Here is a 24,753-nt window from a genome sequence, read left to right on the forward strand (position 1 = left end):
ATCATCATGAATTGAATGCCAAATATGTTATGATTAATTTTACTTACAGACAATGCTTCTACAAAATGATAGCAAGAAGGATGGAGTTTGATAACGTCTGCAGCTCCACAGAGTGACTTTCACCATTTCGGGAATGTAAACAATTCTTCTTTTACAAGGTTCAGCACATTAAACGAACAACACACTTCAACACAGGACAGTGGCCCCCAAGTGGTCAACAATGGAATTACATGATCGCCTAAAGGACCTCAAACCCAACTACAGGGGCCAGAACAGTATTTGTTTATTATGTCTAATACATTTGCTCAAATTTCTAAAAAAAAATGTTTTTGCTTTATCATTATGAGGTATTGTGTGGAGAGGATTTTATTTATTTAATCAAATTTAGAATAAGGCTGTAACGTAACAAAAATGTGGAAAGAGTCAAGGGGTCTGAATACTTTCCGAAGGCACTGTACGTACTTTCTCGTGTTCTTCTTATTTCTATTTCTTGTGTGTTTTTGTTCTACTTTGTAGTGTAATATTTTTTATTACTGGTATTGATTACTGCATTGTTGGGTTTAGAGCTTGCAAAAGAGGCATTTCAATGTACTTGTGCACGTGACAATAAAACTGGAAACTTGAATAAGGTGTCATTACAGACAAGTCTTATGAGGCAGGTTGAGTCCCAATTAGGCTGAGCCCCATTACACAAACCCATGACCATCCACTAACACATTATTATTCCTCTGAGTGGAGAAATTAAATTAATTTAGGTCTTACAATTTCCAATACCATCCTAGAAACAAGACCATGGCAAAGACTGAGGCGCAGCTCATTAAACAAGAATATGATGTCCTTTTCCCATGTATTCCCTTTCCTCTTAGATAGGAACAAATCAAATTAGGGCAGAGTGTCACTCTTACACAGAACCTCCACGTTCCTGTCTTTTAGTGACTTCTCTGCAACATGTAACAGATGTGAAATGGCTAGCTAGTTAGCGGTGGTGCGCGCTAATAGCGTTTCAATCGGTTACGTCACTCGCTTTGAGACCTTGAAGTAGTGGTTCCCGTTGCTCTGTGGAGCGATGGGTAACGATGCTTCGTGGGTGTCAGTTTTTGATGTGTGCAGAGGGTCCCTGGTTCGCGCCCGTGTCGGGGCGAGGGGACGGTCTAAAGTTATACTGTTACAAACACATGGATTCCTATGTAGTCTCTTACTAAAATATTGGACCGCGAGATGAGACCGTGAGATGGGCGGATGGTGTTTATTACATCAAGCATTATGGTAAATACAGTAAATTGATCACATGTATTGCTATATATTCTTTGAAGGGCTGTCCATTTTTACATGTTCTATATCATACGCCTTAAATGTTTCTGTCAATAGACTACCCTGTCTCCCAGCTACCACATGGGCTTCATATTCTGAAATCCCTTCAGTGCTAAAGGTGCTGCAGGGAGCTAGATGTTATCATTTTTCAGTGCTCTCTGATTGCCTTAGCTCAGCTTTGCTTCACTGGCATACAGCTCATGCACCTGTACAGTTGGGGGGAATTCCACATTTGCTCACTGCTGCCCTCCTGTGTTAAAATATCACACTGCTGAACACTTGCCTTTGTTCAAAGAAATGGTTGTTTATCTAGAGCTGGTTGCAGGGTTGTGTTCAATAAGTACCAAATGGAAGAGAACGGATTGAAATAGGGAGGGACTTCCTGGACTTTTCCCAATAAGAAATGCTCATTTTCGTTTTTCCATTGTAAAAACATTTCAAAACGTTTTGTGCCCTAATGATCAACATCCAGGTGATTAAGGATACCTCTGCTGTAGTTGTTCCAATGAATATACACATTTACATGATTGTAAAAAAGGGGCTCCCCTGCATCCATACGTGACCTTCATGAGGATTAATGATGATCTCCAAGCACTCCAGCCTGCCATGTTAAAAGCTGTTGCAGTTCAAGAAACAACGGTTGACTCTGATGAGGAAACTGTTCAGAGGAAACATGTATACAGTATCTATATTTGCATTTGGTCTTGCCTAACAGTTTATGTTCTTGTATTTCTCTGTCCATTCACTTGCCACTCTTAAAAAGTTAGAATTTACAACAGCAACAACAATGAAGAGATTTGTTGGCCTATGTAAGCGGTCCACTATCACGGAACTAAGCCTCAGACTCCCACTGAATAGAGCCCTAGACATGTTTTCCCCATATACAGAAACTGGAAGGAGACTCGTAAGTGCATGGAATGTTTTTTTTTTATCATTTTGAAAACATTTACAACTGTTTAGGACAAAAAAAAGGTTACAAACAGAATTGACCTGCAGTTTGCATCCATTTCAAAATGTTGCATAAATAAAACTCATATTTATAAATATCTCTTTTATAAACATATAAATAGTTTTTAAAACATAAATACATTTATGCGGAATGAAAGTACACGAATGTACAGCAGCAGCAACAATATACAGCTTTGCGGTTTCTAGTTTTACCCACCCTTATCCGCCATTTTGTATTGTGTGTTGGTCTTTATGTTATACATATGGGTTGGTTTTATCATTGTTGTCTCAGTCCTTGAATATGTTGGTCATGGTGGCTTTTCGTACCAAAAATCGGTCACTTTTAGGTAATTTTCCTCAGGCGACGACCAACTTAATCCAAGTTGTCCGAACCCATCGTCTGAATGCTCTGGGAAGAAAGAAGAAAAGACCTGGTTAGATGGATTTGTTCACAGAAACCTCTAAATATATAGATCTGTTCACAGAAACCTCTAAATAGATGGACCTGTTCACAGAAACCTCTACATAGATGGATCTGTTCACAGAAACCTCTAAATATATAGATCTGTTCACAGAAACCTCTAAATAGATGGACCTGTTCACAGAAACCTCTAAATAGATGGACCTGTTCACAGCAACCTCTAAATAGATGGACCTGTTCACAGAAACCTCTACATAGATGGACCTGTTCACAGAAACCTCTACATAGATGGACCTGTTCACAGAAACCTCTACATAGATGGACCTGTTCACAGAAACCTCTACATAGATGGACCTGTTCACAGAAACCTCTAAATAGATGGACCTGTTCACAGAAACCTGGATATAGATATGGACACAAAATAAAGCGAATCATCTGTCAGCCTCACTAAAACAAGCCCTCTAACCTGTCAGCCTCACTAAAACAAGCCCTCTAACCTGTCAGTCTCACTAAAACAAGCCCTCTAACCTGTCAGCCTCACTTAAACAAACCCTCTAACCTGTCAGCCTCACTTAAACAAACCCTCTAACTAAACAGTCTCAATGCACACCTCTGCTCCGACCATCCACAGTCAAGCCCTTGCCTCTCACACAATCCTTAATTGACCGCCCAATACTCCTCTCATCTCTCACTTCTCACATTAAAGTTAGTAAAGGGAGGAAGTGAGGTGTCTGCCCAAGAAACACACACACGTAGTCACATACTGTATAGACACGCTGTGAGCCACAGCGTACGCAAGGCGCCACACCAGCCCCCCCGCGGCAGGATTTCACTGTTAGCCACACACAACCACATGAAGGCCAAGCAACCCGCGCTAACGCGTTTCACCTGGTTTCCCAATTGCCTCATTCTGCATACCGCCCCTTTAATGTTCTGCTTTTTTTCTATCTGAGCAAAAAGGAAGGGTTTCCTGGAACATTCCTCCTAGGGTGCTGTGTGTGGTAATGTGTGTTAGATGTTTTCTGTGAGTGTGTCCATCTACAAAGAGAGGAACCTGCTCTCTCTCCCTCTCGGTGTAGTTGTTCCTCTCCCTACCTACTAGAGACTGGTCGATGACTTCATAATTGTCCCGTAATCCATTCTGCATTATCAACGGCCTTTGGCCTGACACTGAGATCTACTATAGATCTTATTGTCAGGCCAAAGGTCATTGATAAAGCAGACTGGATTGTGGGACAATTATGAAGTCATTGACATGTCCTCATCGTGTTCACATCTGACCCATTAGGCCTTCAGCCAACAGCTATGATTACTTATGACGATGTTCTGCAATGTGTATGGACTTCAAGTCGCTTCCTACAGACTTGAAACATTTCAAGAGGGGATTCGTGATCTCATTCTACGGGGCTTTTGTCATTCTAATTCTATCTCCCACTGTCCCACACAGGAAATGCATATAGCACATAGATGGACTGCTTGTAAAAGTCCATTTGGAGTTGATTGTTCATGATTTCAACCAAGAAGCAGATGCATTTGTAGGTCCATCCTTATCCTTCTTCCTAATGCAGTCTTAATAAGATGTGTTTGTGTTAGTCAGTAGGCCTAAACCAAAAGGATTAGCCTGTAGGATTTATCCAAACTCTGAAGTTTGAGGTCAGGTATGTGTCGTGCACAGATAAGAGTCTACCTGAGCCGAGCACCTGTCCCTTTGCCCTCCCACGCGCCAAGTGATAGGAGTCTACCTGAGCCGATCACCTGTCCCTTTGCCCTCCACGCGCCAAGTGATAGGAGTCTACCTGAGCCGAGCACCTGTCCCTTTGCCCTCCCACGCGCCAAGTGATAGGAGTCTACCTGAGCCGATCACCTGTCCCTTTGCCCTCCACGCGCCAAGTGATAGGAGTCTACCTGTGTCGAGCACCTGTCCCTTTGCCCTCCCACGCGCCAAGTGATAGGAGTCTACCTGAGCCGATCACCTGTCCCTTTGCCCTCCACGCGCCAAGTGATAGGAGTCTACCTGAGCCGATCACCTGTCCCTTTGCCCTCCACGCGCCAAGTGATAGGAGTCTACCTGTGTCGAGCACCTGTCCCTTTGCCCTCCCACGCGCCAAGTGTTAGGAGTCTACCTGTGCCGAGCACCTGTCCCTTTGCCCTCCCACGCGCCAAGTGATAGGAGTCTACCTGTGTCGAGCACCTGTCCCTTTGCCCTCCACGCGCCAAGTGATAGGAGTCTACCTGTGTCGAGCACCTGTCCCTTTGCCCTCCCACGCGCCAAGTGATAGGAGTCTACCTGTGTCGAGCACCTGTCCCTTTGCCCTCCCACGCGCCAAGTGCCCTTATTCGTGGTGGAATATTTTATTTTTTTTGTCTACAGTTTTGTCTTTGTTGTTCTGCCCGCAATTAGTCGTGACGTCGTCAAGATCGCCGACCCCTACCCGTCGGTGGCATGCCCTGTACGGAGCGCGCATGCCCAGAATCTGCATGGCTTGAGATGCGGTGACCGCATCGTGTGATCGTGTGTAGCTAGCTACTTAGTTTAAATATCAAACAATACTGCCACAGCAGCATAACATTTGATTGACACTGAATAACACTTGATTTACATAATCATCAATATTGGATCTGGTTGGCTGCTACGCGAAACAGAGAGAGGCAGAGAGACAAAGAGAGGAGGAACCGCTGCATCTACGACCTTCCCGATCCAACTCCATCCCTTCTTCGGTGTGTGTCTGGTAGTCTAGACTCTAGCTAACGAGCCACTACGAGTTAAAATAGTATGAATACTAGGCTATATTATGAAGTCGTTATTTAAGAATTGGAGAGCATTGAAGATAAGTCACAACATTTTTGAGCCATAGGCCTATTTATTTCCGCAACAATTTCATCACAAATGCAAGGTAGTTACAGTGCCCCCTAAACGCATGGTTTACATCGGCAAGAGGGTGGGCTATCAGCGGATCACTGATGTTGATGAATGTAACTCTGCTAGTGAGCTAGCTTGATTTTTTATGAATATCGAGAAATGAATGATGAACGTATTTTTTTTATTTTGAGGACCTGCCCCCTGAAAGGTCTGTGTGCGGTCCAGGTTGATAAATTGCAACATGTTGCCAGTCTGACATGCTCACAAGGGGCCACCTCATCACCTCAACGAGCATACATTTATCCTTAAATAAAGGTTAAATAAATGTTTTAAACAAAACAAAATTAAAAACAACGCTTTCACAGTCTGTAGTCTATGGGTGACTCATCTGAAATTCTCACAGGAGTTACATTGGGGACTTTGTAGTATAGAACTGTCCTCAAATTAGGTTGTTTTCCAATGGTCTTTAATATATATATCATTCGCCTTTTTATCTTCCATCTTAAAGTGGTGGTGATGTACGTTCCTCCTGATTTAATCACAGGATGTGCAATTGCGCATGGAGAAAGGGAGATAGCGTGAGAGCTTAGGTTACTTACCAACAAGTCTTGATATGCCTTCTCTAACAGCCCATGCCGCTAATGGTGCCTATCCTGTCCATTTTGTGTCCGAAGCAGCCGCTCCGGGCCGCGGACCCTTTCTTGGTGTTTGATTTGTGTCTCCGTGCGCTGGGCTGGTCGTTCAGCAGTCGCGCCCACATGGCCTTGGCGCGAGTGTCCATGCGCAGGTCTCGCAGCAAGCGTACCCGGGAGCGTACTTTTTCCAGCCTCTGCTCTCTCTCGCCCGATGCCATGAACTCCGACAGTTCCTCCCCCAGCAAACTTCTGAGAGACTGGGATACAGAAACAAGAGACACCCGCTTTAGATAATACATTCTCTATGGAAACGACTTGTGTAAGCACCTGTCAGCAGATTGCGCATCTGGGAATGATTCTGAATAACGACAAATCTGCGTATTCGGGACATCATTTGCCTACTTCGGCAAGCAGTAAACTCACTATCCTGCACTTTTCCCAACACTTTTGTTTTCAACTGGCCTTATAAATGTATTTATGTTCCATATCAAACATTTCCTCAATTATAGGCTAAATCTAGTAATGTCAGTGCTGTCTACACTTGACTCGCGTCGGGAAGAACCAAAAGACAGGTCAGAACTCGTCGTGTAGCAACTAAATTAGCTACTGAATAGAAATCACATAAAATGCTGCAAGTAATTGGCCCGTTCTTTGAAACCAAATCCTGAATTTGTGTGTGGTCATGGGCTACAGTTGCGCTTTTAACACATGGGAAACAGTGTGTAGCCTTTCCTATTGCACATTCGTTGAATAAAGCGATAAACACGGGTCAGAAAAGAGTCTCCCAGTCCCGGGGATTATCGGATGCAGCTGGAGAGACAGGTGCGCATGCAGTAGAATACCCACTCCTCACAGACGTCAGTTCAATGTCTTGTTTTGATTTACATTTGGTTTAGTTGTCAACTAACTTGAATTAAACGTGATTTTTTTTTAACCATGTCATTGTATTTAGGTTTAAAGTTGGGTAAAACAATTACTAAATTCCCTTACATTGATGACTTTTTGCAAATCCAATCAGTTTTCCACGTTGATTGAAGGACATCACAACGCTTTTTGTCGTTGAAATATTTGCGCTATGATTCTCTCGATGGCAGATGCGCCTTTTCAACTGGTGGGAAAGGGATGTTTTCTGGTTTAAAAAACACTTTTTCAAAGAAATGTAAGATTGGTTGCCTTCAATAGCCTACTAAGTCAACATGTATGTTACATGTAGGACGCGCAAAAGCTAATTTGGGTAGTCTACATGTAAAGGTCACTGTGTCCTCGTATCCTATGTCCACTCGAGCGCTTCTCAAGATGCGCGCTTGGGTACCGGCATGAATATAGTCAACCTTATGCAATTAAGTAGCCTAAGTGGCTGTAGGTTCGCCGTAGAACACAGTATCTATCCATATATCGCCCTGATCGTTTTTTAAAACTAAAAAAGCAAGCCATTCCTTCCAGTAATAGCCTATGTGTACGATAAGATACAGACCTCCATCTTCAATATGAGCGGTGTAATGTAAATGCAATGGTCTTAGTATAGTATATAGTATAGCATAGGTTATATATATATGATATATGGCCAGTGATAGTCTGCCTACCAAGATATACATTCCCAGTAGTCTATACACTTGCATCTGTTGTTGATGCTATTTAGGGCACCGTAATGTGATTCATATTAGTTAGGCTATAGCTGCGCACCATGCAAATATAGTTCTCCAAAGAATCGCATTCCACTCACAAATTACAGCGCTCACATCAATGAAGTGACCTCACCTTCTGTTGCGCCGGTGTCAGAGGCTTCGCCCCTGTCCGCAGTGAAAGCAGGGTGATCATAAGTCCACATGCCACCAAATGTGAGATGTTCATTCTGACAAGTTTTTTGTTGTTGTAAAGGATTCCTCTTTGGCGAAGTTCAGTATACGATAAATGATATTGGTTGTTTAACCAATTGGTTCTCTGTCTCTGCGTCGGTCTTTACTCCAAGCTTCCCAAGTGCTACACTAACTCTACGAATTACTATTCACGGCTTTATAGCCAGCCGCTGGTGATGTCATGACAACCTGCGTAATGGTCTTCCTTCCCCCTCCCTCTTGTACCTTGCCAATTTCGTTTTTTTTCCTGCATAGGCCTACCTGCGTAATCTATTGAGGAGCGCGTCATGCTAAATTATGAATTAAAATGATACCTACACTGGTCATTATGGCTTAAATTAATGAAATAAAACAAAAAAAACAATTACATTACTGTTTCACCATGCACCACTACGACTGGTTTGCCACCAAAACAGTACTTTAATTGCTTTGCTTGAAAAGGAGAAATGATATGTAATTCAGAAGTGTAGCAGTGTGGCATTGGCAGACACATGATACTATATTAAAATGCCAACCACCCACCGCGAGGAAATGAGGTTGGACAATGAGTTCCAAAGAAATCAAGACCTGACTTGTTAAATGCAACATATTTTGTGGGGAATGATAAAACCCACTCATTAACGCAGAATTACCAAATTGATGGGGGGGAAATGTATCAAACACCATTCCAAAAGATGTACTGTCTTGGTAAATAAATGTGTATTTTTGTTTGGAATTATGTATTTGTTAGTCAGCTGTATTTTCTATTGATATACTCATAATAACAAATTGGTCTATTCAGCCTGTGCACCAACATGTGAAAAAAAATAATGAATAATGCGCAACTTTAAAACACGAGTCTCTAAAACTAGAATTCAAAAGATCTAGGCAATTACAACGGCTCCAACCTCCTTGTAAATGAGACTGAAACTGAACGTTGGGGGGTTGTGCGTCGTGTGGACCTGCTGTAGAATTGTAGCCTAAAATGCGCTCTTTGATAGGCTGTTTCCTTGGTTATTGTCAGTAATTGGTAGATATTAGACAATACTGATGCTCATTTACTTTTTTATCAATGCATCCATCTGGGCATCGACCTGGGGGCTATGTATGGGTTTAATCTGCCGTGCGATTCCCATGCAACTACAAGCATTACGTTTGTGTGTGCCTGCTGTCCCTATAACGTGTACTCTAACCCGTCAGTCACGATCAAAAGCCTATGGTTCATTCGATTTGTCGAGCGTGTCAGACCCCACAAACATCACTGATGCGACAGAGATAACATAGCGGAGCCCAGGTGAAGATGCTCCGTTTGCCTATGCGTCCTCCCGGTTAGGCACAGGCACATTAAATGAACCATGGTCAAATCTGATACCCATGTCAGGGATGTAATTCAGAAACAGACATTTTAAATGATTCTCTAACACTTTGTCATGAAGGAAACACGTTATCTTTCGACATCTGCAGTGCGCGTTTCTCTTAAGAGCATGTTGCCGCGCGCTTGACTTCAGCAATGCATGTTTGTCGATTGCAAATGCTGCGAAGAAATGATGCTCTGTAGATGTGAAACACTTATACCACTTTGCTCGACCTACATTGCAAGGGTGGACAAGGCAAAAGTTCCATCGACGAGCAATATGATCAACTTTGGAGAGGTGGCCTACGGCGCATTCTGTTGAAGCACTTTCTGTTTTAGACCACAGAGTGGCACTATTTGCTCTCTCGAAATACCAAAGGACTAAGCATTCATTCCCAAAAATAAGTCCTTTCCTTACTGTATTTACTATTGCTTTGTGAATTTATTATTTCTTACAGTATTTACTATTGCTTACTGTATTAATTGTTGCTTACGGTATTTACTATTGCGTACTGTATTTATTATTTACCTATCATCTGATATTGTCTCTGGTCTTAAAGATCGGTAACAGTCATCATTTTCATTCAGGTTGAGGGTAAATTGACAGTTCTCTTTCTGTTGGGATTATTCTCCTGACCCATGTGGTCCATGTTGCTTACAATGGTCTTAGTTCTGAGAGTGGTAGAGTCATGAGAGTGGTAGAGTCTTAGTCCTGAGAGTGGTAGAGTCTTAGTCATGAGAGTGGTAGAGTCTTATTCCTGAGAGTAGTAGGGTCTTAGTTCTGAGAGTGGTAGTCTTATTCATGAGAGTGGTAGAGTCTTATTCCTGAAAGTGGTAGAGTCTTAGTCCTGAGAGTGGTAGAGTCTTTGTCCTGAGAGTGGTAGAGTCTTAGTCCTGAGAGTGGTAGAGTCTTAGTCATGAGAGTGGTAGAGTCTTAGTCCTGAGAGTGGTAGAGTCTTAGTCCTGAGAGTGGTAGGGTCCTTGTCCTGAGAGTGGTAGAGTCTTAGTCCTGAGAGTGGTAGAGTCTTAGTCCTGAGAGTGGTAGAGTCTTAGTCCTGAGAGTGGTAGAGTCTTAGTCCTGAGAGTGGGAGAGTCTTAGTCCTGAGAGTGGTAGAGTCTTAGTCCTGAGAGTGGTAGAGTCTTAGTCCTGAGAGTGGTAGAGTCTTAGTCCTGAGACTGGTAGAGTCTTAGTCCTGAGACTGGTAGAGTCTTAGTCCTGAGACTGGTAGTCTTAGTCCTGAGAGTGGTAGAGCCTTCGTCCTGAGAGTGGTAGAGTCTTATTCCTGAGAGTGGTAGAGTCATTGTCCTGAGAGTGGTAGAGTCTTAGTCCTGAGAGTGGTAGAGTCTTAGTCCTGAGAGTGGTAGAGTCTTAGTCCTGAGACTGGTAGAGTCTTAGTCCTGAGAGTGGTAGAGTCTTAGTCCTGAGAGTGGTAGAGTCTTAGTCCTGAGACTGGTAGAGTCTTAGTCCTGAGAGTGGTAGAGTCTTAGTCCTGAGAGTGGTAGAGTCTTAGTCCTGAGAGTGGTAGAGTCTTAGTCCTGAGACTGGTAGAGTCTTAGTCCTGAGAGTGGTAGAGTCTTAGTCCTGAGAGTGGTAGAGTCTTAGTCCTGAGAGTGGTAGGGTCTTAGTCCTGAGAGTGGTAGAGTCTTAGTCCTGAGAGTGGTAGAGTCTTAGTCCTGAGAGTGGTAGAGTCTTAGTCCTGAGAGTGGTAGAGTCTTAGTCCTGAGAGTGGTAGGGTCTTAGTCCTGAGAGTGGTAGAGCCCTAGTCAGTGCATGGGTAAACTCACCGGGGAAGCAAGGCACTTAACACAACACATTTCACTCTACCTCTCCAGTGTATGTGACAATAAGACCTCTTTATTTTTTACAATGAAATACAACCCAATACAACCCCAATACAACCCCAATACAACCCCAATACAACCCCAATACAACCCAATACAACCCCAATACAACCCAATACAACCCAATACAACCCAATACAACCCCAATACAACCCCAATACAACCCCAATACAACCCCAATACAACCCCAATACAACCCAATACAACCCCAATACAACCCCAATACAACCCAATACAACCCCAATACAACCCCAATACAACCCAATACAACCCCAATACAACCCCAATACAACCCCAATACAACCCCAATACAACCCAATACAACCCCAATACAACCCCAATACAACCCAATACAACCCCAATACAACCCCAATACAACCCAATACAACCCAATACAACCCCAATACAACCCCAATACAACCCAATACAACCCAATACAACCCCATACAACCCCAATACAACCCCAATACAACCCAATACAACCCAATACAACCCAATACAACCCCAATACAACCCAATACAACCCCAATACAACCCCAATACAACCCCAATACAACCCCAATACAACCCAATACAACCCCAATACAACCCCAATACAACCCAATACAACCCCAATACAACCCCAATACAACCCAATACAACCCAATACAACCCCAATACAACCCCAATACAACCCAATACAACCCAATACAACCCCATACAACCCCAATACAACCCCAATACAACCCAATACAACCCCAATACAACCCCAATACAACCCAATACAACCCAATACAACCCCAATACAACCCCAATACAACCCAATACAACCTCATACAACCCAATACAACCTCATACAACCCAATTCAACCCCAATATAACCCATATAACCCCAATACAACCCAGTACAACCCCAATATAAACCCAATACAACCCAATACAACCCAGTACAACCCCAATATAAACCCAATACAACCCAATACAACCCCAATACAACCCCAATATAAACCCAATACAACCTCATACAACCCAATTCAACCCAATACAACCCAATTCAACCCAGTACAACCCCAATATAAACCCAATACAACCCAATACAACCCCAATACAACCCCAATACAACCCAATACAACCCCATACAACCCCAACACAACCCCAATACAACCCCAACACAACCCCCATACAACCCCCACACAACCCCAATACAACCCCAATACAAACCCAATACAACCCAATACAACCCCAATACAACCCCAATACAACCCAATACAACCCCAATACAACCCCAACACAACCCCCATACAACCCCCACACAACCCCAATACAACCCCAATATAAACCCAATACAACCCAACACAACCCCAATACAACCCCAACACAACCCCCATACAACCCCCACACAACCCCAATACAACCCCAATATAAACCCAATACAACCCAATACAACCCCAATACAACCCAATACAACCCCATACAACCCCAATACAACCCCCACACAACCCCAATACAACCCCAATACAACCCAATACAAACCCAATACAACCCAATACAAACCCAATACAACCCAATACAACCCCAATCCAACACAACCCCATACAACCCCAATACAACCCAATACAACCCAATACAACCCAATACAACCCAATACAACCCCAATACAACCCCAATACAACCCCAATACAACCCAATACAACCGCATACAACCCAATACAACCTCATACAACCCAATTCAACCCCAATACAACCCATATAACCCCAATACAACCCAGTACAACCCCAATATAAACCCAATACAACCCAATACAACCCCAATATAAACCCAATACAACCTCATACAACCCAATTCAACCCCATACAACCCCCATACAACCCCAATACAACCCCAATACAAACCCAATACAACCCAATACAACCCCAATACAACCCAATACAACCCCAATACAACCCAATACAAACCCAATACAACCCAATACAACCCCAATCCAACACAACCCCATACAACCCCAATACAACCCAATTCAACCCAATTCAACCCAATACAACCTAAATGTCCAATATCTTCTTTCTCTCGTGCATTATCCCTAACCCCCTGGACTTCATACATGCACACAGACGAGGCTGGAAGCACAGTCTCGGCCGCAGAGCAGTGCCCTCGGAGCAGGTTATGGGGTTACGTGCCTCGCTGAAGGGCACACCGCAGTAGGTGGCACCTGAAGATTCTGATGCCAGCAACCCTCCAGCTGCCAGCTTCCTCCAACCAGATTTCCCTGTCAGCCCTGGGACACAAACAGACAAACATCCAGTTACTGGCCCATCTCTCTAACCTTGAAGCTACCACTGCCACCTAAGTATATTTAGTATTCAGCTATACATTATTCAGCTATACAGTATTCAGCTATACATTATTCAGCTATACAGTATTCAGCTAAACAGTATTCAGCTATACTGAAAATAACCTGGCCCTGTCACCATCTTACTCACTACTAGAGAGGAAAATCTACTTCACTCTGGCATGCCCCCCCCCCCCCCCTTCTCTCTCCCACTCTTTCTCCCTCATTGAAACCCAGGCTGGAGCTAGACAGAGCCCCCATCCATACCACCCTGAATGAGAAAAGCTGTCACCAATTACACCCAACCAGGCAGCCTGGTCTCATAGATTTACATCTACTATGTTACGTCTACCCCTGAGTCCAGGTTGAACTAGGTCCAGTTTGAACCAGTCCAGTTTGAACCAGCCCAGGTTGAACCAGGTCCAGTTTGAACCAGCCCAGGTCGAACTAGGTCCAGGTTGAACCAGGTCCAGTTTGAACCAGGTCCAGTTTGAACCAGTCCAGGTTGAACCAGGTCCAAGTTGAACCAGGTCCAGTTTGAACCAGGTCCAGTTTGAACCAGTCCAGGTTGAACCAGGTCCAGTTTGAACCAGTCCAGGTTGAACCAGGTCCAGTTTGAACCAGGTCCAAGTTGGACCAGTCCAGGTTGAATCAGTCCAGGTTGAACCAGGTCCAAACACTCGGTCTCTTGACAAAAATCCACATGTAGTATGCAGTGTAAATTGGCTCCGAAGGTGAATCCACATATACAGTGTAAACTGACTCCGAAGGTGAATCCGCATATACAGTGTAAATCGGCTCTGAAGGTGGACTCTGATGGATTCAGACAGTGCTCCTGGCCACGGCTTGGGTAACACACCGTGGTCGGTGATGCTTCAGGGGCATACCCCCTGAATACCTGCCAAACGTTGTCTATGACAAAGGCCCATTGTGGAAAAAGAGAAGGTTGGTCTGGAACCAGGCCGATCAGAGGTGAATATTCCCTGTCAACAGGTGGCGTGGAAACGCTCATAGTCGCCTATCGTCATGCGCCAACTGGAGGGGTTATAATACTCTCTGCCGGCACGTGAGAAATAAGAGCGGACTTGTGGTGTTCATCTACATGAACGAGGGCTACATTTCTGAGCGGTCAGCTCCATCACGAGGAGACAGTGGGAGGCAGGGAATCAATCGAAGGGGTTCTGGACCATGGTTCAACATGGACTGGTTCAACTACATATCCCATGCTCCTTTGCAGTTTCAGTGGCCACGATGGCCCTAGAGCAAGCCACAGAAGCCATTTTTTTGTTTCCCGCGCTTTGGACGGACAGACGCAGGCCACACTCAGTCTTCCTATGAACTAATGGAGGGTTTCAGCGGTTGCTCCTTCTGGAAAATCCCACTCACTCTTCCGGCTTCCCGGTGTGAGAACTGGGGGAACTCACACTGATTCTCACGGAAGGGGAACACTCCGTCAAACTCCTACACACGGTGCTGATCCAACAACACGACCCATGTTCTCTCCAAACCTACTCTTACCTCACGTTGACCTGGTTTTTTTTTCTCTCAACATTTTTATCCCGAGTGGCGCAGCGGTCTAGTGTCGTCCGGGTTAGGGTTTGACCGGGGTAGGCCGTCATTGTAAATAAGAATTTGTTCTTAACTGACCTGCCTAGTTAAATAAAGGTAAAAAATATATATATATCTATAAAATAAATAAATAATAATTCACCAGCTATTTTATTTTGACGTTTTAACAAGCGAGGGACACATGTTTTCGCCATGCTGCAAATGTGATGTCATACGTTTTTCTTGTCCTCTTCTTCCTCTTTGCGTATATATTTTAATGATGTTACAGATTTTTTCCAATGACATTATGACGAAGACTTGGGTTGAGTTTGATTATTAACATTTTTTTTCTTCACCACAAAAAAAACTATTTATATGCTCAAGTTTTCAGCTTTCATGTGGCCAAAATAAAATGATGAACCCAAAACTGGTTTGCTGCAGGAAGCTATGCACATGCTGCCAGGGGAGGGCAATGTAGGGGTGCGTTCTCCTTTCCAGTAGTCTTTCTCTGCCGCTGCATCAATAAGTGTCTCAGTGAGGATTGAGTGTCTCGGTTCCTCCTCTGGGGTTTGTGAAAGACAAACTACAAGGCTGTTACGGTCCTATAAATAACAGTTTATTACATTTGGGGGATTTTGCACTGTGCTGTAGCTCTAAAGGTTAGGGGGAAGGAGGGGCTGCTGCTCTAAAGGTTAGGGGGAAGGAGGGGAAGAGGGGCTGCTGCTCTAAAGGTTATGGGGAAGGAGGGGAGGGGGCTGCAGCTCTAAGGGTTAGGGGGAAGGGGGGGAGGGGGATGCAGCTCTAAAGGTTAGGGGGAAGGGGGGAGGATGCAGCTCTAAAGGTTATGGGGAAGGAGGGGAGGGGGCTGCTGCTCTAAAGGTTATGGGGAAGGAGGGGAGGGGGATGCAGCTCTAAAGGTTATGGGGAAGGAGGGGAAGGGGCTACAGCTCTAAAGGTTGGGGAGAAGGGGGGGAGGGGGCTGCAGCTCTAAAGGTTAGGGGGAAGGGGGGGAGGATGCAGCTCTAAAGGTTATGGGGAAGGAGGGGAGGAGGCTGCAGCTCTAAAGGTTAGGGGGAAGGAGGGGAAGGGGCTACAGCTCTAAAGGTTAGGGGGAAGGGGGGAGGATGCAGCTCTAAAGGTTAGGGGGAAGGAGGGGAGGGGGATGCAGCTCTAAAGGTTAGGGGGAAGGGGGGAGGATGCAGCTCTAAAGGTTAGGGGGAAGGAGGGGAAGGGGATGCAGCTCTAAAGGTTAGGGGGAAGGGGGGAGGGGATGCAGCTCTAAAGGTTAGGGGGAAGGGGGGGAGGATGCAGCTCTAAAGGTTAGGGGGAAGGGGGGAGGATGCAGCTCTAAAGGTTAGGGGGAAGGGGGGGAGAGGATGCAGCTCTAAAGGTTAGGGGGAAGGAGGGGAAGGGGCTGCAGCTCTAAAGGTTAGGGGGAAGGGGGGAGGATGCAGCTCTAAAGGTTAGGGGGAAGGGGGGGAGGATGCAGCTCTAAAGATTAGGGGGAAGGGGGGAGAGGATGCAGCTCTAAAGGTTAGGGGGAAGGAGGGGAAGGGGCTGCAGCTCTAAAGGTTAGGGGGAAGGAGGGGAGGGGCTGCAGCTCTAAAGGTTAGGGGGAAGGAGGGGAGGGGGATGCAGCTCTAAAGGTTAGGGGGAAGGGGGGAGGATGCAGCTCTAAAGGTTAGGGGGAAGGAGGGGAGGGGGATGCAGCTCTAAAGGTTAGGGGGAAGGGGGGAGGATGCAGCTCTAAAGGTTAGGGGGAAGGAGGGGAAGGGGATGCAGCTCTAAAGGTTAGGGGGAAGGGGGGGAGGGGATGCAGCTCTAAAGGTTAGGGGGAAGGGGGGGAGGATGCAGCTCTAAAGGTTAGGGGGAAGGGGGGGAGGATGCAGCTCTAAAGGTTAGGGGGAAGGGGGGAGAGGATGCAGCTCTAAAGGTTAGGGGGAAGGAGGGGAAGGGGCTGCAGCTCTAAAGGTTAGGGGGAAGGGGGGGAGGATGCAGCTCTAAAGGTTAGGGGGAAGGGGGGGAGGATGCAGCTCTAAAGATTAGGGGGAAGGGGGGAGAGGATGCAGCTCTAAAGGTTAGGGGGAAGGAGGGGAAGGGGCTGCAGCTCTAAAGGTTAGGGGGAAGGAGGGGAGGGGCTGCAGCTCTAAAGGTTAGGGGGAAGGAGGGGAGGGGGATGCAGCTCTAAAGGTTAGGGGGAAGGAGGGGAGGGGGATGCAGCTCTAAAGGTTAGGGGGGAGGATGCAGCTCTAAAGGTTAGGGGGGAGGATGCAGCTCTAAAGGTTAGGGGGAAGGAGGGGAGGGGCTACAGCTATAAAGGTTAGGGGGAAGGAGGGGAAGGGGCTGCAGCTCTAAAGGTTAGGGGGAAGGAGGGGAGGGGCTGCAGCTCTAAAGGTTAGGAGGAAGGAGGGGAGGGGGATGCAGCTCTAAATGTTAGGGGGAAGGGGGGGAGGGGGATGCAGCTCTAAAAGTTATGGGGAAGGAGGGGAGGGGCTGCTGCTCTAAAGGTTAGGGGGAAGGGGGGGAGGGGGATGCAGCTCTAAATGTTAGGGGGAAGGGGGGAGGGGGATGCAGCTCTAAATGTTAGGGGGAAGGGGGGGAGGGGGATGCAGCTCTAAAGGTTAGGGGGAAGGGGGGGAGGGAATGCAGCTCTAAAGGTTAGGGGGAAGGGGGGAGGGAATGCAGCTCTAAAGGTTAGGGGGAAGGGGGGAGGGGGATGCAGCTCTAAATGTTAGGGGGAAGGGGGGGAGGGGGATGCAGCTCTAAATGTTAGGGGGAAGGGGGGAGGGGGATGCAGCTCTAAAGCTTAGGGGGAAGGGGGGGAGGGGATGCAGCTCTAAAGGTTAGGGGGAAGGGGGGGAGGGGGATGCAGCTCTAAAGGTTAGGGGGAAGGGGGGGAGGGGGATGCAGCTCTAAAGGTTAGGGGGAAGGTGGGGAGGGGATGCAGCTCTAAAGGTTAGGGGGAAGGGGGGGAGGGGGATGCAGCTCTAAAGGTTAGGGGGGAGGTGAAGGGGGCTGATGACACTGAGAGGTTAGGGGGAAGGGGGATGATGACACTGAGAGGTTAGGGGGAAGGGGACTGATGACACTGAGAGGTTAGGGGGAAGGGGACTGATGACACTGAGAGGTTAGGGGGAAGGGGGCGGATGACACTGAGAGGTTAGGGGGAAGGGGGCTGATGACACTGAGAGGTTAGGGGGAAGGAGGCTGATGACACTGAGAGGTTAGGGGGAAGGAGGGAAGGGGGCTGATGACACTGAGAGGTTAGGGGGGAGGGGGCTGATGACACTGAGAGGTTAGGGGGAAGGGGGCTGATGACACTGAGAGGTTGGGGGGAAGGGGACTGATGACACTGAGAGGTTAGGGGGAAGGAGGGAAGGGGACTGATGCCACTGAGAGGTTAGGGGGAAGGGGGCTGATGACACTGAGAGGTTAGGGGGAAGGGGGCTGATGACACTGAGAGGTTAGGGGGAAGGGGACTGATGACACTGAGAGGTTAGGGGGAAGGGGGCTGATGACACTGAGAGGTTAGGGGGAAGGGGGCTGATGACACTGAGAGGTTGGGGGGAAGGGGACTGATGACACTGAGAGGTTAGGGGGAAGGGGGCTGATGACACTGAGAGGTTAGGGGGAAGGAGGGAAGGGGGCTGATGACACTGAGAGGTTAGGGGGAAGGAGGGAAGGGGACTGATGACACTGAGAGGTTAGGGGGAAGGGGGCTGATGCCACTGAGAGGTTAGGGGGAAGGGGACTGATGACACTGAGAGGTTAGGGGGAAGGAAGGAAGGGGACTGATGACACTGAGGTTAGGGGGAAGGGGGCTGATGCCACTGAGAGGTTAGGGGGAAGGGGACTGATGACACTGAGAGGTTAGGGGGAAGGAGGGAAGGGGACTGATGACACTGAGAGGTTAGGGGGAAGGGGGCTGATGCCACTGAGAGGTTAGGGGGAAGGGGACTGATGCCACTGAGAGGTTAGGGGGAAGGAGGGAAGGGGACTGATGACACAGAGGTTAGGGGGAAGGGGGCTGATGACACTGAGAGGTTAGGGGGAAGGGGACTGATGACACTGAGAGGTTAGGGGGAAGGGGACTGATGACACTGAGATGTTAGGGGGGAGGGGACTGATGCCACTGAGAGGTTAGGGGGAAGGAGGGAAGGGGACTGATGACACTGAGAGGTTAGGGGGAAGGGGACTGATGACACTGAGAGGTTAGGGGGAAGGGGACTGATGACACTGAGAGGTTAGGGGGAAGGGGGCGGATGCCACTGAGAGGTTAGGGGGGAGGGGACTGATGACACTGAGAGGTTAGGGGGGAGGGGACTGATGACACTGAGAGGTTAGGGGGGAGGGGACTGATGACACTGAGAGGTTAGGGGGAAGGGGACTGATGACACTGAGAGGTTAGGGGGAAGGGGACTGATGACACTGAGAGGTTAGGGGGAAGGGGGCTGATGACACTGAGAGGTTAGGGGGAAGGGGGCTGATGACACTGAGAGGTTAGGGGGAATTTGACTGATGACACTGAGAGGTTAGGGGGAAGGGGACTGATGACACTGAGAGGTTAGGGGGAAGGGGGCTGATGACACTGAGAGGTTAGGGGGAAGGGGACTGATGACACTGAGAGGTTAGGGGGAAGGGGGCTGATGACACTGAGAGGTTAGGGGGAAGGGGGCTGATGACACTGAGAGGTTAGGGGGAAGGAGGGAAGGGGACTGATGACACTGAGAGGTTAGGGGGGAGGGGACTGATGACACTGAGAGGTTAGGGGGAAGGGGGCTGATGACACTGAGAGGTTAGGGGGAAGGGGGCTGATGACACTGAGAGGTTAGGGGGAAGGAGGCTGATGACACTGAGAGGTTAGGGGGAAGGGGACTGATGACACTGAGAGGTTAGGGGGAAGGGGACTGATGACACTGAGAGGTTAGGGGGAAGGGGACTGATGACACTGAGAGGTTAGGGGGAAGGGGACTGATGCCACTGAGAGGTTAGGGGGAAGGGGACTGATGCCACTGAGAGGTTAGGGGGAAGGGGACTGATGACACTGAGAGGTTAGGGGGAAGGAGGGAAGGGGACTGATGCCACTGAGAGGTTAGGGGGAAGGGGGCTGATGACACTGAGAGGTTAGGGGGAAGGGGGCTGATGCCACTGAGAGGTTAGGGGGAAGGAGGGAAGGGGGCTGATGACACTGAGAGGTTAGGGTGAAGGGGGCTGATGACACTGAGAGGTTAGGGGGAAGGAGGGAAGGGGACTGATGCCACTGAGAGGTTAGGGGGAAGGGGGCTGATGACACTGAGAGGTTAGGGGGAAGGGGGCTGATGCCACTGAGAGGTTAGGGGGAAGGAGGGAAGGGGGCTGATGACACTGAGAGGTTAGGGGGAAGGGGACTGATGACACTGAGAGGTTAGGGGGGAGGGGACTGATGACACTGAGAGGTTAGGGGGAAGGGGACTGATGACACTGAGAGGTTAGGGGGAAGGGGGCTGATGCCACTGAGAGGTTAGGGGGAAGGAGGGAAGGGGACTGATGACACTGAGAGGTTAGGGGGAAGGGGACTGATGACACAGAGGTTAGGGGGAAGGGGACTGATGACACTGAGAGTTTAGGGGGAAGGGGGCTGATGCCACTGAGAGGTTAGGGGGAAGGGGACTGATGCCAATGAGAGGTTAGGGGGGAGGGGACTGATGACACTGAGAGGTTAGGGGGGAGGGGACTGATGACACTGAGAGGTTAGGGGGAAGGGGACTGATGACACTGAGAGGTTAGGGGGAAGGGGACTGATGACACTGAGAGGTTAGGGGGAAGGGGGCTGATGACACTGAGAGGTTAGGGGGAAGGGGGCTGATGACACTGAGAGGTTAGGGGGAATTTGACTGATGACACTGAGAGGTTAGGGGGAAGGGGACTGATGACACTGAGAGGTTAGGGGGAAGGGGGCTGATGACACTGAGAGGTTAGGGGGAAGGGGACTGATGACACTGAGAGGTTAGGGGGAAGGGGGCTGATGACACTGAGAGGTTAGGGGGAAGGGGGCTGATGACACTGAGAGGTTAGGGGGAAGGAGGGAAGGGGACTGATGACACTGAGAGGTTAGGGGGGAGGGGACTGATGACACTGAGAGGTTAGGGGGAAGGGGGCTGATGACACTGAGAGGTTAGGGGGAAGGGGGCTGATGACACTGAGAGGTTAGGGGGAAGGAGGCTGATGACACTGAGAGGTTAGGGGGAAGGGGCCTGATGACACTGAGAGGTTAGGGGGAAGGGGACTGATGACACTGAGAGGTTAGGGGGAAGGGGACTGATGACATTGAGAGGTTAGGGGGAAGGGGACTGATGCCACTGAGAGGTTAGGGGGAAGGGGACTGATGCCACTGAGAGGTTAGGGGGAAGGAGGGAAGGGGACTGATGCCACTGAGAGGTTAGGGGGAAGGGGGCTGATGACACTGAGAGGTTAGGGGGAAGGGGGCTGATGCCACTGAGAGGTTAGGGGGAAGGAGGGAAGGGGGCTGATGACACTGAGAGGTTAGGGTGAAGGGGGCTGATGACACTGAGAGGTTAGGGGGAAGGAGGGAAGGGGACTGATGCCACTGAGAGGTTAGGGGGAAGGGGGCTGATGACACTGAGAGGTTAGGGGGAAGGGGGCTGATGCCACTGAGAGGTTAGGGGGAAGGAGGGAAGGGGGCTGATGACACTGAGAGGTTAGGGGGAAGGGGACTGATGACACTGAGAGGTTAGGGGGGAGGGGACTGATGACACTGAGAGGTTAGGGGGAAGGGGACTGATGACACTGAGAGGTTAGGGGGAAGGGGGCTGATGCCACTGAGAGGTTAGGGGGAAGGAGGGAAGGGGACTGATGACACTGAGAGGTTAGGGGGAAGGGGACTGATGACACAGAGGTTAGGGGGAAGGGGACTGATGACACTGAGAGTTTAGGGGGAAGGGGGCTGATGCCACTGAGAGGTTAGGGGGAAGGGGACTGATGCCACTGAGAGGTTAGGGGGAAGGGGACTGATGCCACTGAGAGGTTATGGGGAAGGGGACTGATGCCACTGAGAGGTTAGGGGGAAGGGGACTGATGCCACTGAGAGGTTAGGGGGAAGGGGACTGATGACACTGAGAGGTTAGGGGGAAGGGGGCTGATGACACTGAGAGGTTAGGGGGAAGGAGGGAAGGGGACTGATGACACTGAGAGGTTAGGGGGAAGGGGACTGATGACACTGAGAGGTTAGGGGGAAGGGGGCTGATGACACAGAGGTTAGGGTGAAGGGGGCTGATGACACTGAGAGGTTAGGGGGAAGGAGGGAAGGGGACTGATGACACAGAGAGGTTAGGGGGAAGGGGACTGATGACACTGAGAGGTTAGGGGGAAGGGGGCTGATGACACTGAGAGGTTAGGGGGAAGGGGACTGATGACACTGAGAGGTTAGGGGGAAGGGGACTGATGACACTGAGAGGTTAGGGGGAAGGGGGCTGATGCCACTGAGAGGTTAGGGGGAAGGAGGGAAGGGGACTGATGACACTGAGAGGTTAGGGGGAAGGGGGCTGATGCCACTGAGAGGTTAGGGGGAAGGGGACTGATGACACTGAGAGGTTAGGGGGAAGGGGACTGATGACACTGAGAGGTTAGGGGGAAGGAGGGAAGGGGACTGATGACACTGAGAGGTTAGGGGGAAGGGGACTGATGACACTGAGAGGTTAGGGGGAAGGGGACTGATGACACTGAGAGGTTAGGGGGAAGGGGGCTGATGCCACTGAGAGGTTAGGGGGAAGGGGGCTGATGCCACTGAGAGGTTAGGGGGAAGGAGGGAAGGGGACTGATGCCACTGAGAGGTTAGGGGGAAGGAGGGAAGGGGACTGATGACACTGAGAGGTTAGGGGGAAGGGGACTGATGACACAGAGGTTAGGGGGAAGGGGACTGATGACACTGAGAGGTTAGGGGGAAGGGGGCTGATGCCACTGAGAGGTTAGGGGGAAGGGGACTGATGCCACTGAGAGGTTAGGGGGAAGGGGACTGATGCCACTGAGAGGTTAGGGGGAAGGGGACTGATGCCACTGAGAGGTTAGGGGGAAGGGGACTGATGCCACTGAGAGGTTAGGGGGAAGGGGACTGATGACACTGAGAGGTTAGGGGGAAGGGGGCTGATGACACTGAGAGGTTAGGGGGAAGGAGGGAAGGGGACTGATGACACTGAGAGGTTAGGGGGAAGGGGACTGATGACACTGAGAGGTTAGGGGGAAGGGGGCTGATGACACAGAGGTTAGGGTGAAGGGGGCTGATGACACTGAGAGGTTAGGGGGAAGGAGGGAAGGGGACTGATGACACTGAGAGGTTAGGGGGAAGGGGACTGATGACACTGAGAGGTTAGGGGGAAGGAGGCTGATGACACTGAGAGGTTAGGGGGAAGGGGACTGATGACACTGAGAGGTTAGGGGGAAGGGGGCTGATGCCACTGAGAGGTTAGGGGGAAGGAGGGAAGGGGACTGATGACACTGAGAGGTTAGGGGGAAGGGGGCTGATGCCACTGAGAGGTTAGGGGGAAGGGGACTGATGACACTGAGAGGTTAGGGGGAAGGGGGCTGATGCCACTGAGAGGTTAGGGGGAAGGAGGGAAGGGGACTGATGACACTGAGAGGTTAGGGGGAAGGGGACTGATGACACTGAGAGGTTAGGGGGAAGGGGGCTGATGCCACTGAGAGGTTAGGGGGAAGGGGGCTGATGCCACTGAGAGGTTAGGGGGAAGGAGGGAAGGGGACTGATGACACTGAGAGGTTAGGGGGAAGGAGGCTGATGCCACTGAGAGGTTAGGGGGAAGGAGGGAAGGGGACTGATGACACTGAGAGGTTAGGGGGAAGGGGACTGATGACACTGAGAGGTTAGGGGGAAGGGGACTGATGACACTGAGAGGTTAGGGGGAAGGGGGCTGATGACACTGAGAGGTTAGGGGGAAGGGGACTGATGACACTGAGAGGTTAGGGGGAAGGAGGGAAGGGGACTGATGACACTGAGAGGTTAGGGGGAAGGGGGCTGATGCCACTGAGAGGCAGCCTGCCATGGTTAGGTAGAAGGAGAAGAGGGGGCTGATTGGTTCATTGGGGTAGTTCCACATGAAAGCCAGTGAGGATACGGATGGAAGAGCCAGAAGTGGATCTGTTTAATTCCATAACCAAACGTCACAGTTACATTTGAACATATTTTATAAGCAAACATGAGGGAAACGGGAGGGTTTTTAGGCAAACAACAGTTTATCCATCTGTAAGTGGCCTTTATGACACAGGATTCAGCATCTGTAATGTTATTTGCAACACATTTAGTAGGTGTGAAGTATCGCATGAATAGAATTGATTTGAGATTAGTTGATCCTGATTAGTTGAACCTAATTAGTTAATCCTTATTAGTTGATTCTGATTAGTTGAACCTGATGCAATCGTGATGCCTGGCTAGTGGCTAGTCATGACATTTTAACATCTTTGGTTCATTTTGCTTCTCGTGGCAACGTTATATCGCTCAGTTTAAATGACTTTTGAAACATTAAAATCACATACCATGAATGTGCGTACAATGAAAAGATGAGCCACCAAAAAAAAAAAGAGTTAAACAATAAAGCAAATGGATTTCATGACATTTTGATGAATGCAAATATATTCAATGAGAGCAATAAAAAAAAATAAAAAATGAATTACTGGAAATCT

At 48.7% G+C, this 24,753-nt stretch overlaps 1 protein-coding gene across 1 annotated transcript; it reads right to left on the minus strand.

Moving 5' to 3' along the window:
* Positions 1-2,220: 2,220 nt before the first annotated feature.
* nppc (natriuretic peptide C) lies at positions 2,221-8,168 on the minus strand. Its single transcript, XM_071342378.1, has 3 exons — positions 7,934-8,168; positions 6,140-6,432; positions 2,221-2,668 (listed from the first exon to the last, which is right to left on the minus strand). Exons 1-2 carry the CDS (start codon positions 8,024-8,026, stop codon positions 6,163-6,165), a joined length of 363 nt encoding a protein of 120 aa, XP_071198479.1. The 5' UTR covers positions 8,027-8,168; the 3' UTR covers positions 2,221-2,668; positions 6,140-6,162.
* Between the last annotated feature and the right edge of the window lie 16,585 nt (positions 8,169-24,753).

This window comes from Salvelinus alpinus, chromosome 15, assembly GCF_045679555.1.
Source record: "Salvelinus alpinus chromosome 15, SLU_Salpinus.1, whole genome shotgun sequence".
NCBI lineage: Eukaryota > Metazoa > Chordata > Actinopteri > Salmoniformes > Salmonidae > Salvelinus > Salvelinus alpinus.